At 38.8% G+C, this 14,825-nt stretch overlaps 1 protein-coding gene across 1 annotated transcript in view; it reads right to left on the bottom strand.

Annotated features, from left to right (window-relative positions):
* LOC117497265 (copine-8-like) overlaps window positions 1-14,825 on the bottom strand; it is a 74,380-nt gene that overhangs the window by 26,039 nt on the left and 33,516 nt on the right. Inside the window, exons 6-7 of the mRNA XM_034149190.1 lie at window positions 11,699-11,775; window positions 2,607-2,670 (exon numbers count right to left, since the gene is read on the bottom strand). Coding sequence (XP_034005081.1) covers window positions 2,607-2,670; window positions 11,699-11,775 — 141 coding nt within the window. The remainder of the gene's footprint in view (window positions 1-2,606; window positions 2,671-11,698; window positions 11,776-14,825) is intronic.

Below are 14,825 nucleotides of genomic sequence, written 5' to 3'. Positions count from 1 at the left end.
CGATCCAGTCCTTTAACGGTACTCTTATCGGTTCTTTTGGAAGAAAAAAATAAGGTAAACTAACTAAACAAATTGTCAACAAAATGAACATTGCTTTTTATTTAAATAAAATAAATAATATTTCACATCAAAAGAAACAACAATGTTTTAACAAACCCTATTAAATAATGTGATGACAGAACTGTAAACAGAATAGCTGAAACTTTAACAAAATGAATAACTCAGTTACCTCTAATCATTAACCCATGTTTGTATCATTGAGTTAACTCCGTGTGTTGCTGCTAGCATACATAACACCTGACGTGGAAACGTTACTCGTGGATGGGGCTACAGCGCTACTAGAAAGACATTCGAAGCCGGTGCATTTCTCCGTCTGGATGTGGTGCACTTTTGCTAAATGTTTAGACAAATTGCTCGTGTTACCGCCCTTACATGCTAAACTCTTATTGCACTTTTGGTAACGACTAACGAGCATTGTCCACATCGAGACGGGTAAAGTTTAACCACACCTCGGAGCGCGTTCTCTCCGCCATCTCCTCCGTGTGTGTGTGTTGCTGCATGTAGCAGCTGCATGTGTGTGTAAACTTCCCCACCCCCTCGCAAGCAGGCGGGGGAGAGAGATCTCTCGTCTGGATTGGAAAGATCGAAAATAATCAGACGCATTTTTTTTTTTAACGGTCCCACGGTCTTATAATAATAATAATAATAATTCAGCCCCGGGGCTCGGGCTCGGTACCCATCCCTAATCATTTGACACTAAAACGTGACATTAACCATTTAGTATTTAGACCTTAAAGAGAAAAATGCTATTACATTTCACTACAAATACCTTGTTGTAAAGTGACGCATCTACTCTACAGCAAAACAACCAGATGGGCCCTTTTTGCACTTTTTCAAGAAATAGCTTATTTCGTTTGAGGTGGTTTGTTTTCTAGAGTCACTATTGTGCTCATCACAAAGTTCAAATGAAGACATGACAAGAGCGTAAAAACAGTCTGCGTTGTCTTAAACAGAAAAGCTATGTCTTCTAAAATGGTTGAAAACTTACATTATGAACAAAAGTGGATTTATTGATCTTCCAGCACGCAGATATATAGACCAAACCTCCTCTGTGTTTAAATGACCACTTATATGTTAAACCAAACCAGTTAAGTCATAATATTGTGAGATAGTGCTTGATGCTTCTTCCTAATTGCAGTAGTACAGTGGTATTTTTAGACAATACACATTTAGATAGTACACTTAGCTCTCTAATTGAGGTCAAATTCTGGTGTCATGGCAACGCGAGTGTTTCACAAATAATGTCCTTGGTGCATCCTTACATCAGAGTCAGTGCAACAAGGGATTAAGACAGTGTTGGGGAGGTGTAAAGTGAACATTTATTTATAATTGTTTTGTTTGTAAGTATATTAAAACTAATGCAATCTTATAGCTCCACAAAAAACAAACTGCCATAAAGGTTATATTGTTAATTTTTTGTTGACTCAACTTCTTTGTGGTTTTGTTGAGTTGTATTGAGTTATACTGAGAGGTGTTTCTAAAATGATGTACGTCCTTTTTTAATATATATTGAAATAAATTGGGATTTTTTGCAGAAATGTTTGTTTTTAACAGCATTGTTTTTAGCTATTCTGACTTTTTCTTTCTCGCATTTCTGCACTATACTGCCACTTTTATCACAGCTCTTCCACATTTGTCATAGTCCTTTGTCATATTATGTATTTTATTAATGTTTTAATATGTATTTCTTTTGTTTTCAATTTTTGCTCACCATTTTAACGCACCATTATGCACCGAAGCAAATTCCCAATAAACGTAAACAGGGTATATGCAGGAATCCTGAAGTCAAATGTAAGACCTTTTAAGACCTTTTTTAAGACCCTTTCCATACATTTTAAGACCTCATCGCCACTTCGAGTTTTAACCGGTTACATTGGCGACACACTTTACCTCACATTGACTATATACAGTATTGATTGTCCTTCCTCCTTATCTTCCAACCATTTGGACGCAGACTTGCATTTCCCCATAACGATGTTGTTTAACAACCGGCGTAAACGGACCTTCGCGCTATCAAGCAGTGAGCGTGCTATGTCCTGTTCAGATGACGTCAAATCCAACGGGATGCCATAAATAAACTACACAGAATCACACTACACACCTACGCAATGATTACATTCAGGCAGACTGTAGAATACAACCTCTTTGGACAATTTATATACTTATTGAAAACAAGCTACAAAATGTAATGACTTGGAAAATGCCGTTTAATACTTTTTAATAGCCTTCATTTTCGCTAAATTGATTGATCAACTTTTAATACTTTTTAAGACCCCGCGGACACCCTGTGTAAAAGTGTACCTAATAAACACGTAATGTACGTGTTTGTCCGGCTTTATTAAAGTATGAACTAAATTTGTTTAAAATGGTTACAGCAATTTGATTACAAACAGTCATATTTTGACTTTGAAAAGTACCAGACGAGTGCATCTTGTCACGTTGAAAGATGTATGAACCATAAGGTCGGTCTAATTAGAGAAAAAGTATCTTGAAAGTCTTGAGGTTTTCCTCTGAATGAATCAACAGGGGAAGCAGACAGATCTTACCCTGCAGTTGCTCAGCTCCTCTGCTCTCACGATGAAGGTGCCACATTTCTTCCCTGGGATCCCACTGGACAAAAAGAGAGAACAAATTAAATATTCCCTTTGCTTTCAAACAGCCAAAGGCCTCAAACAATGCTTTTATAACAGGTAGGACTATGGTCTGAAACATAGAGACACAAGAAAACAACATGTCGTCTTTACTCTATACTGTAGGTCATTTTAAACGTGTTACATCAGTTTTATTTTGGTTTTTGTATCTCTTGGATCTTCTTTCAATTCCTAAGAAAAAAAACGTTGCTTACACTAATTCTATTTAAATTATATTACCCTTCTTTCTGTTATAAAAGCTCACTGAAATCTGTATCTGTGAGAGAAATCTTCTTGATACTGTGGTAGGGCTGCTCGATTATGGCAAAAATCATAATCTCGATTATTTGGGTCAATAATTGATATCACGATTATTAAAAACGATTATCCATTTACTTTGAAAACATCAATTTATTGAAAACATTTGAACAGTATGTTTTTAACAGTTGATTACCCTGAACTTTAAGTATAATTCAACTGAAAAACCAATACAATTTTTTTTTTTAAATAAATAAATAAAAATAAATACAATTAAATAAATAATCGTTTTATTTCGATTATGTTGTTTTCATAATCGTTGCAAGCCAAAATCGTAATTGCGATTAAAATACGATTAATTGAGCAGCCCTATACTGTGGTGTTTTTTACATTCTGCGCTATTTTCACACTGTCTATTTCATAATAACATTGATCCTACAGCACACACTGTACATTGTGGTTTATTAGTATCAGGACTTAATGCACTTTACAAAGGCTTGAGCTCTCCAGTTATATGATCAACTACATTTTGCTGTACTGAATGAGTCTAATATTCTCAAATGAATACTGATAAATACTGTTTTCTACTGTATACAGGCAAACAGAAGTATGTTATATTATTCTGCGCTGAAGATGACACTTAAATACTCAAACTACACCACTATATATATACTGTAATGTACACATTGATCACACATTTGTACATACTTGTTTTTTTTTAATTTCATTTTATTTTAAGATGAAGGAAATGTCACCAAACCAAATTTCCCTCCAGGATAAATAAAGTACTCTTCTATAATATTCTTAAAATCTGTCATCTGAGACGCCTTGTAGATTGGGAATCCAATATATTCTTCTCAAGTCTCTCTAACATGTATCTTCCTGATTGTGTTAATACATATTAATGTATGCTGAATGAACACCTTTGAAAAAGAGCATCAACATAATCTAAGCACATCCAGTGACATTTCAGCTGCTTGTTTGTTTACATCCTGAGCTGGCGAGGCGTAATATTCAGCCAATAAAGCCGAGGGAGGCTGACCACTAAAAATAGAGCGGATGAATGCCACAGACCGCGGGCCTGAATCAGAGCGCGGACGTGGGAGGGATAATTTCATTTGGCTAAGCACTGTCCAGTACAATAACAGATGTGGAGACACTGATGGCACATTGATGCGAGGCTTTGATACCCCCACTCCCACCTCCACCCCCCGTCACCTGAGACACACCGCTGCCCTTTGATGTACGGGGGAGCATTCAGTGCAATTAATTTAGCGTATGAGAAGAGAGATGGCTCAGTAAGGGGCAGATGGAAAAATGGCAGAGAGACAGAGAGAGAGAGAGATGGAGGGGAGGATGAGAGGCGGCTGAGTGACGCTGTACACGGACTAAATGTGATTTTACACTGTGATTATCTTGTGTGCTGATAAAAGATATCTTACATATTAGTAATAAGGCGGATATATCTTATATTCTAGATTGCCAGCATATTAAACTAATAAGATGTCGACAGTAGGCTTTTTTTTTTATAAAGGGGCCGAATTATAATCATTTTCAGGGTCATATCAGTATGTAGTGTCTCTACTTTAAAGAGTCCTCTCTTGCTGATGTTCAGGTGTATAGCAGTATGTAGTGTCTCTACTTTAAAGAGTCCTCTCCTGCTAATGTTCAGGTGTATATCAGTATGTAGTGTCTCTACTTTAAAGAGTCCTCTCCTGCTGATGTTCAGGTGTATATCAGTATGTAGTGTCTCTACTTTAAAGAGTGATCTCCTGCTGATGTTCAGGTGTATATCAGTATTTAGTGTCTCTACTTTAAAGAGTCCTCTCCTGCTGATGTTCAGGTGTATATCAGTATTTAGTGTCTCTACTTTAAAGAGTCCTCTCCTGCTGATGTTCAGGTGTATATCAGTATGTAGTGTCTCTACTTTAAAGAGTCCTCTCCTGCTAATGTTCAGGTGTATATCAGTATGTAGTGTCTCTACTTTAAAGAGTTCTCTCCTGCTGATGTTCAGGTGTATATCAGTATGTAGTGTCTCTACTTTAAAGAGACCTCTCCTGCTAATGTTCAGGTGTATATCAGTATGTAGTGTCTCTACTTTAAAGAGTCCTCTCCTGCTGATGTTCAGGTGTATATCAGTATGTAGTGTCTCTACTTTAAAGAGTCCTCTCCTGCTGATGTTCAGGTGTATATCAGTATGTAGTGTCTCTACCTTAAAGAGTCCTCTCCTGCTAATGTTCAGGTGTATATCAGTATGTAGTGTCTCTACTTTAAAGAGTCCTCTCCTGCTAATGTTCAGGTGTATATCAGTATGTAGTGTCTCTACTTTAAAGAGTCCTCTCCTGCTGATGTTCAGGTGTATATCAGTATGTAGTGTCTCTACTTTAAAGAGTCCTCTCCTGCTAATGTTCAGGTGTATATCAGTATGTAGTGTCTCTACTTTAAAGAGTTCTCTCCTGCTGATGTTCAGGTGTATATCAGTATGTAGTGTCTCTACTTTAAAGAGACCTCTCCTGCTAATGTTCAGGTGTATATCAGTATGTAGTGTCTCTACTTTAAAGAGTCCTCTCCTGCTGATGTTCAGGTGTATATCAGTATGTAGTGTCTCTACTTTAAAGAGTTCTCTCCTGCTGATGTTCAGGTGTATATCAGTATGTAGTGTCTCTACTTTAAAGAGTCCTCTCCTGCTAATGTTCAGGTGTATATCAGTATGTAGTGTCTCTACTTTAAAGAGTCCTCTCCTGCTGATGTTCAGGTGTATATCAGTATGTAGTGTCTCTACTTTAAAGAGTCCTCTCCTGCTGATGTTCAGGTGTATATCAGTATGTAGTGTCTCTACTTTAAAGAGTTCTCTCCTGCTGATGTTCAGGTGTATATCAGTATGTAGTGTCTCTACTTTAAAGAGTCCTCTCCTGCTAATGTTCAGGTGTATATCAGTATGTAGTGTCTCTACTTTAAAGAGTCCTCTCCTGCTGATGTTCAGGTGTATATCAGTATGTAGTGTCTCTACTTTAAAGAGTCCTCTCCTGCTGATGTTCAGGTGTATATCAGTATGTAGTGTCTCTACTTTAAAGAGTCCTCTCCTGCTGATGTTCAGGTGTATGTCAGTATGTAGTGTCTCTACTTTAAAGAGTCCTCTCCTGCTGATGTTCAGGTGTATATCAGTATGTAATGTCTCTACTTTAAAGAGTCCTCTCCTGCTGATGTTCAGGTGTATATCAGTATGTAGTGTCTCTACTTTAAAGAGTCCTCTCCTGCTGATGTTCAGGTGTATATCAGTATGTAGTGTCTCTCCTGTGACATGTCTCCATACTTTAATGTTCACAAAGCTCTTTATTTTCCTCATACTGCCTGTGCTGCAGCACCTCTTTTCACCCTCTTTCTGAAACCAGAGCCCAGTCTGCTCTGATTGGTTAGCTGGCTGGCTCTGTTGTGATTGGTCAACCACTTAGAAATGTCCCGCCCCTTAGCTTATCACGTACAATGTGTTGGAGTGCTAGCTAAAACAAGCGCGTGTTACCTAGTGATGTCACTATGATACGGAAGTAAACAAAGGAGTCCAAAGGAGGTGTTTTAGCCTGGGGGGGGGGGGGGGGGGGGGGGGGGGGGGGACTTTGAGATTTTAGCCTTTGCAGACCATTAACATGCACAAAAACCTATTAAATTAAAAACAATGTTTCAGAAAAGCAGTAGTTTTAGTTTTGACTCGTCACTATACTGTATGGATCAATTCATTAGTGTACTTTGAATACTACATTTCTGACCTCCTGCTAAATTATGAACCATCCAGATCTCTCAGGTCTTCAGGGACTGGTCAGCTTTCTGTCCCCAGAGTCAGAACTAAACATGGAGAAGCAGCGTTCAGTTATTATGCTCCAAATATCTGGAACAAACTCCCAGAAACCTGCAGGTCCGCTGCAACTCTTACTACTTTTAAATCCAGGCTGAAGACTTTTCTTTTTGTCGCCGCTTTTAATTGAACTATTCACATCTTAAACTGCACTGTAACTTTTAACTTTTATCCATGTATTTTTTCTTTTAATTATTTATTTTATTATCTTTTCTTTTTAATGACTGATTTTAAATGCCATTTTCTTAATGTCTTTCATTTGTTGTAAAGCACTTTGAATTGCCTTGTGTTGAAAGGTGCTATATAAATAAACTTGCCTTGCCTTGCCTTACTCCCACACTGTTTATTATCGGTCACAAATCAACAATTGTACAGTTTTTACCTCCCACTTTACAATCTGTTTTAATTGTATCATCTAAGTATAATAAGAACAAAGACTGAAGTTGATTGTAATCTTTATTCAAGTAAATTCATCTGGAGTTTTGCCCACATCCTCTGTTGCCAACCAACTAAACTCCTGTTAGTTTCTCCTGATGATTTAAATGTTTCTTTAGTTTCAGCTAATGTGGTCTTTACCTTCAAACATTTTCTCGCAAGTGCCCGATCTTTATTGAGCATGAGCTATTCTAACTACAGATAAGTAGGAAGCGAGATAACTTGCTCATTAGCTACTTCAATCTTCAGTGCCGTTTTAATTATTTTCAACCACTTGCCCGATTGGGTAAAATAGCTTAAACTATCAGCATTCAGAGCAAATGGAGGAAGCAGTAAGACGGTTATGAAATGAGACACGAAGTAAAGCTGATTCAAGCTTAAACTCCAGAAATAAGTCCTGTAAGAGTCCTACAACTTAGGCCATTATGACACATTTGTACTGACTGACCATGCCTTAGTATAGTAATATAAGTGCAAATATTGTACAATTATATCATCATTATGTGGGTTTTTGCAGAATTGTGCAGAACCATTGGCAATGGTGTTGTATTAGACACTTTTAGGGATACTTGAGGTACTTTTTCATTCATATAAATGCAATTGCTCATAAAAAAGTAGCAAAAATATAAAGAAAAGAGTTGCGTGTCTCCCAATAGCAGAAACAAAACAAAGTAAATGACTGATTTATGTGACTCAAAATGTGCTGTGAAGTCACTAAAGTTTGTTTAGATTATACACAAAAAACTGACAATCTTACAAAACATTTCTTTTGTGTGTTTGTAGCATATTGTCATCTGTCGTCTCTGCTGCTCTTTATTTCTGTGATGTGCCTCCGCTCCACTGAGCAGAAGTGTGATGCTTTTGACTGTAGATGTGTTTTTTTGTGTTTCACTTGGAGGCAGCGGGGTGAGTACCAAAACACACACACACAAAGTTGCACACATGTATAAACAAGCACTGCAACATAATAAAGATAACTAAAAATAGCTTTGCATATAAAAAAAAAAGGGGTTAAAGTTGGATCGAGAGAAAGACTGCAGGCCGAGGTGATCACGTGACTCGGCGACACGTTATTACATCATATTTCATCTGCGTCTTTCATCAGAGGGCCATTCAGCTGAAATCAGTGATTGATTTCACAAACACACACACGCACACGCACACGCACACGCACACACACACACACACACACACACACACACACACACACACACACACACACACACACACACACACACACACACACACACGTTGACATAAATGTACAGTATACGCCAGCAGCCACTTCTCTATCACTAGATTTCTCTCTTTCTCTATTCTAATCTCTCTTTCTCACACACACAGATATACAGACAGAGATCCTGTCCTACTACCTCACTTTTGGCTTTGCTTACATCTACATTACCCAGCCGGCCAACTCAATATTCGAATAACCCAATAGTTGTTTCCACCCTAAGAATATGGTCCCAATTTAGAAGTGCTCATGGACTTCATGGATCCTCTATTCATAGTCCCATTCGCAAAAACCATCTCTTTCTCCCCCCTCACACTGATGGGGCCTTCTCTACGTGGCAGAGATTAGGCCTTATCAGAGTAAGGGACCTTTACATCAACAATGTTTTCGGTAGCTTTAGCCGAATCAGACAATCTGACAAATGTAGCCTCCCAGACTCTCATCTATTTCGCTACTTCCAGGTCCGTAACTGGGTTGAACTAAGTAACCCTTCCTTCCCAAATATCCCTCCGGATTCAATAATTGACTGAATTCTGGACACTCTAACAACCGAAAAAGGTCTGGTTTCAAGAATTTACAATGCCATCGCCCGTCTCACAGAAACATCTCTTGGTAAAATCAAACAAGATTGGGAAGATGAACTAGTCCAAGCAATAGATGATGACGTCTGGGATGGCGCATTAGCGAGTGAACAATAGTACGTCCTGTTCCAGGCTCAATCTTATACAACTTAAAGTTGTCCCCCGTATCTATTACACCAACTCCAAACTCTCCAAAATATACCCTAATGTCACGGATACCTGTAACAGATGCCACACGTCACCAGCAAACATGACTCATATGGTTTGGTCTTGTCCTCGCCTACAAGGATACTGGACAAGCATTTTCAAACACCTTGCTGAGGCCTTGGACGTGGTATTGACACCATGTGCAGAAACTGCCATTTTTGGAGTACTACCTGGCCACCGAATGATGAGGAGGAAAACTAAGGACAGTGTAGCCTTTGCATCTCTATTAGCACGTAGAAGAATACTACTTGAATGGAAATCCTCGATAGCACCTAAAGCATCTCTATGGCTTAAAGATCTAATGTTGTATCTGAACTTGGAGAAGATTAAATATAACCTGAGGGGCTCTTCAGAAATGATTGAATCTGTCTGGGGCTCTGTAGCCTACATAGCTGAACTTAAGACACTTAGGAAGAAAGGGGGGACTATGAATGTATGTTTTTTTTGTATGTATGTACGTGTGTGTGTATGTATGTGTATGTATATGTGTATGTAAATGTGTGGGTATGGGTGTAGGTATGTACATATATATATATGTGTATGTGTATATGTTTGTATATATATGGGAGTATATGGGTACATGTATTATTGTTATTATTCTTAATTTCCTTATCTATTAATTTTTTTTAAATGATCTTTTACATTACTTTATTTTTACCTATATATGTATTTATTTACTTTACTAGCTAGGACCGGGAGGGGGGGGGGAAAGGAAAAAATAGACCATATAAATGTAACTCATTGTGCCTGACTAAATAAAGAAATATATAAAAAAATAAATAAAATAATATACAGACAGAAAGACATGGACGTAGACACCAGCTCAGTCATTCCTCTCTCTCACTAGATTTCCCTTTCTCTCTTTTGAACACACAAACATAAAAGCACACACTCAGCCAGACAGACACACACACACACACACACTGGAGGAGAGGGGTTGAGGCGAGGGTCAGACTACTGATGGCCGGCTGCAGCAGGATTCAACAAATGATTCTCTTCGGTGAGCTGAAGAAGAAGACTCTATAGTTAGTAACTAAAAGTTATTACATTTTGTATTCCACATAGCGATAGTAGTGTTTTTCTTTCATGTATCGAAACTGAACCCTTTATTAAAACATATAGAAATAGAACAGGGCATTTTCTTAGAATCAAAACAGGTATTTTAGTGTATGGCATCAGATTGGATATATAGAAACGTTACCATGATCTGTCACATACTTAGGTATATATAATACCTTGCTTATATCTTGTTATTGTTCATTTGTAAATTCAACATGTATATTTTTCTACTTTCTTGTTTATTTCTTGTCTTTTAACTTTTATTGTACAATGCCATGTCTTTTTATGTTGCTGCAACACAAACATTTCCCAAATTGGGATCAATAAAGTTATATCTCATCTTATGGTGAGGCAAAACACCAAGGAGACAAAACTTCTACAATAGAATCTGGTATTGGATATCACTTGCTCGTAAATGGTGAATGGACTGTATTTATATAGCTCTTTATCCAGTTGTTACGACCCTTCATAGCGTTTTATATTTCATCATTCACCCATTCACACCCTATTCATACAGAGCAATGTTCCACTTGCTCAAGGAAACTTTCATACAACACTTTTACACACAGTTGGCCTTGCCATCAGGAGCAACTGAGGTTAAGTATCTTGCCCAAACATGTTGGATCAATCCCACAACAGCCCGATTGAAGGATGACCGTATTACGTCACAGCCATAGTCACCACAGTTGCTTTTGATTATTGTAACCCTTGCTGGAACCCTGATGAACCCCTGATGAAACTTTAAATGAAGTGTTTACACCCAAGAAATTCCTTTCAAGAAGTACCTATAAGAGCAGCTTCACAAAGAGCAGTGAAAGTGAAATCTACATGACTGGGCTACAGGTTTCACTATTTGGTTGAGCAAACTGAGACATTCATCCAGAGAAATTCCCCCTGATTATTTCTTTCTGCTTCAGTGGAGGCTTCAGTTCAGTTTAGGCGTCCTCAGAAATGGAGCTGGGCGCTCACCACTGACAGCTTCCCTTTGGGTGAACTGTCCCTTTCCACCACACGCTGTTTACCATCTCAACATGTTTACAGTCTGTCATTAGGCCTGCTGCTGTTTATCTATTCATCTCATTTGACTGATGGAGACAGTGTTTGCTTTCATCAACGTCTTGGCTCATTTTCATGCCCCTGCTTCGCTTCACTTCAAAGACAAACGGCAGCAAGTGATCTCATCAAAACGCGGTGATTTTCAATTCATACCACCGTAGGAACAGAATCTAAAATCTGCACCTCAGCACAAACTGCTTTTTGTGTCACCTAATGACAGTAGTCCACTGATTAGAGTAAGGCAACATAAGCTCTTTGCTTTAAATTATGTGTGTGTAATTAAAAAAGCAGTGAGTGTGTTTGTTTGTGTGCGCGTGGTACTACTTACATCAAAGGTTTTTCCATGCGGCTTCCCAGGGAGCCCACTATCTCGCCAAGCGTGCAGAACGCCTGGCCCAGGAAGTCCTGCATGTGTGGAAAAACATGTAATTAGGCTCATGAAATGGGGAAAAAGGAAAAATGTGGAGGTGGAAGAGCAGTGAGAAACATTCATTATTTATTTGGTTAGTACTAGGACTGATCCAAACGCACCATGTGGTAGGTTTCCCCATTATGGTGACTCAAAGTGTTCCATGATAAGTTATTTTGTAAGAAAGTTAATATAATTTATATTTGTATGACCATGAAGTTGTAAAATAATGTTTTACGTTTAACTGAGCAAATTACTTCCTGGAAATGTCCTTCTTTTTATTTTATTTAACTAACAAAACCATCTTTTTCACTTACAGTTTTATGATTGGTTGATTGATAAATGAATACATCGAAGGACACTTAATCAGCAACTACTTTTACATTTTATATTATTACTTCAGTCCACATTCATACATTGATGTCATTTATTGTCTTATCCCATTAAATCCACATTTCTGATGATACATTTAAAAAAATGTCATTACTGTCACTATTTTATAAAAGCACTAAGAGGCAACCATGATATCTTTACATTTCATTAAATGACATATAGCTGATGCTTCATCCAAAGCGACCGAATGATAAAAATCAACCAGAACATACCGACTCATAAAGAAACACTAAAGCTAAGAAATGATTGTGTGAGCTACATACAGAACACTTCTTTTATACTACTTATATATATTAATAAGAGACCTTATGCCTCCCTGATATCAATGGGGTTTCAGGGTATTTGGTGTAACATATTGTAATAGCTGATATACTCCAGCTTTTTTGCTGTATTATTAGCACGTTGACAGCTAAGAGTGCAGAGGGTCCCGTGTCCTTGGTGATCACTGCAGGGTGACTGAGGAGAGGACTCCGTTTGGGGAGGAGGAGCCTCTGGCCAGCAAGAAGAGCAAAGAGGGGAGGGGGGGTGATACAAAGTCTGTTTACAGGCAGGAGGGACTGTTAACGCACTGCTACTGGGGCATCCCTACCAGACTGTGCGTGCGTGTGTGTGCGTGCGTGCGTGCGTGCGTGCGTGTGTGTGAAATTACAGAGGAGCAGCGTTGAGTCCAGCGGGCAGAAAGCTGCTTCAAAGAGCTTTGCTGGTGCTGAGCAAATTCCCCCCCCCCCCGCCTAGCCGAGGTCTCCAAACAAAAAGAGATGACAAAATGCTCTGGCCTGGACTTCAGCAGTGTGCTGCTAGCCAACAGTTAGAGCCCCTCACAGATCTGAGGCCAGAGGCTGAGGCGCCGCGCATTAACAGGCTCAGTGTTGGCAAGGGGGAAAAAATAGAGGTTAGGAGGGTATCTGCGAGTAATAACGATCACAGCTGAATCCCACAAGTCCAAGTCCTGTTTTTCAAATCTCCTAAGCTCTTTAGCTTTCTAAATGTAGTGAAATACATATTATAATATATGTATTATTATGCTTATGAATGGGAAATCCACTTTTAGTTCAAATTGGTCATTCAGATTTTCAATTATGAATATTGTTTTCCCATGAATAATCAAAAAGGTGAATCCTGACTCCAAGCTTGATCTTTGTCAGGTGAAAGTGTTTTACAAAATGGTTCCCACATCCTTATATAAACATCAATATGCTTTATATTATTATAAAATGCAGCATTTTATTTCATTGTACAGTATTTCATTTTGTTTCATTATATAAACTATACTTATTTCCTCGTTTTACTTGCACCATTGTGTCCATTTCACCGTTCTCTTGCATTTGATTTCTATGCATTTTTTCACTCATGTCATTTATTTTTTAGTCTTACAACATATTGTACATGTGAAGAAAGAGCCTGTGACTTAAAAAAAACTACCCTGAAGCTATTGTGCATATGACAATAAAGCCTTTGAATCAATGAATTTGAAATCTTCATAAAATATTTTGCTTGTTGCTTAAAGAGGAAATGTGTTATTCCTTTTGGTTTTCTAGCTATGCTCCATTTAGTAAGGGGCTTAAAGTCTGCAGTCAAATCCTGACAGCTTTCAAATACTGATGAGGTAACTCACTAGTATTTAACTTAATTACTGCCTGCAAACAAAGGAGCAATTTCCCACTCATAATAACTTGCTAATCCTCAAATTTTAAATAATGACTCCGTACTGTTTCTAAGAATATTGATGTATTTTACAACCAAAATAAACAAGAGTAAAATAAAGGATTGTGCACAGGGCCGTGACAAGCTTCTGTCAGGATGAGAAAACAACATCATGCTCTTCATCTGCTGGCACACAGGATACACAGCCCCTAATGAGATTGTACTGTACGCTCCATCTCTGCACATCTTCTCCCCTGCAGCCATATCGGCACAAGGTATGCAAACCATATGGCAGAGGAAACAACATCTGCTGTGACGAGAGGAGGAAGGCATCCTCAGCCATTGATGCTGCCAGGAGAGACGCTGTGTTTCTCTCCGTTTATTCCTCTACTTTCTCTTATTTAAAGCGATGGACTTCTCTAGGACAATGGAGCCATCACTGCGTGCCAGATCTCCAATCCCACACATCCACAGCGACGACAGGACGCATCCAAGCGTCCTCAGCCTTCATGCTGAGAGTGAGTCGCTGCGCTCACATTGCTCAGCGCTCTCAGTAGAAGCCTGGGGGCTGAGGCTGAGGAAAAGAAGTGCCTGCAGTTGGCAATGAGTTGGCAGCCGGGTAATAGGAAATAGGGCTGGGGGTGGAGATGGAGTCCAGGTTATGGACAGAATTGGAGCAGTGCTGCTGGAGCTTCTGTTTGAACCGAAAGCCAAGGATTGAGCTGAAGGGCAGTGAGATCCCAAGTTACAGGTTTTTAGATCAAGATGGAGTTGGAGCCTGACAAAGAGAGGCAGCATGGAGAGTGTTTGGGAGAAACTTAAACCTGTAATTCATCATGAGCAGTGGCTGTCATGGTTTTGGATTTGTTGTTTTCATTTTCCACCTTTTATTTTTAAATGTTTTCCTCCTTGTGTCTTGTCTGGTCCTACTTCCTGTGTTTGCCTTCCTGTCGTTAGCTTCCCTCCTGTGTCTATTTTCCCCAAACCTGACAGTGGCAGGAGGGCACGC

The sequence above is a fragment of the Trematomus bernacchii genome, unplaced genomic scaffold, assembly GCF_902827165.1.
Source record: "Trematomus bernacchii unplaced genomic scaffold, fTreBer1.1, whole genome shotgun sequence".
NCBI lineage: Eukaryota > Metazoa > Chordata > Actinopteri > Perciformes > Nototheniidae > Trematomus > Trematomus bernacchii.
This window is presented reverse-complemented; position numbering and strand designations above follow the sequence as displayed.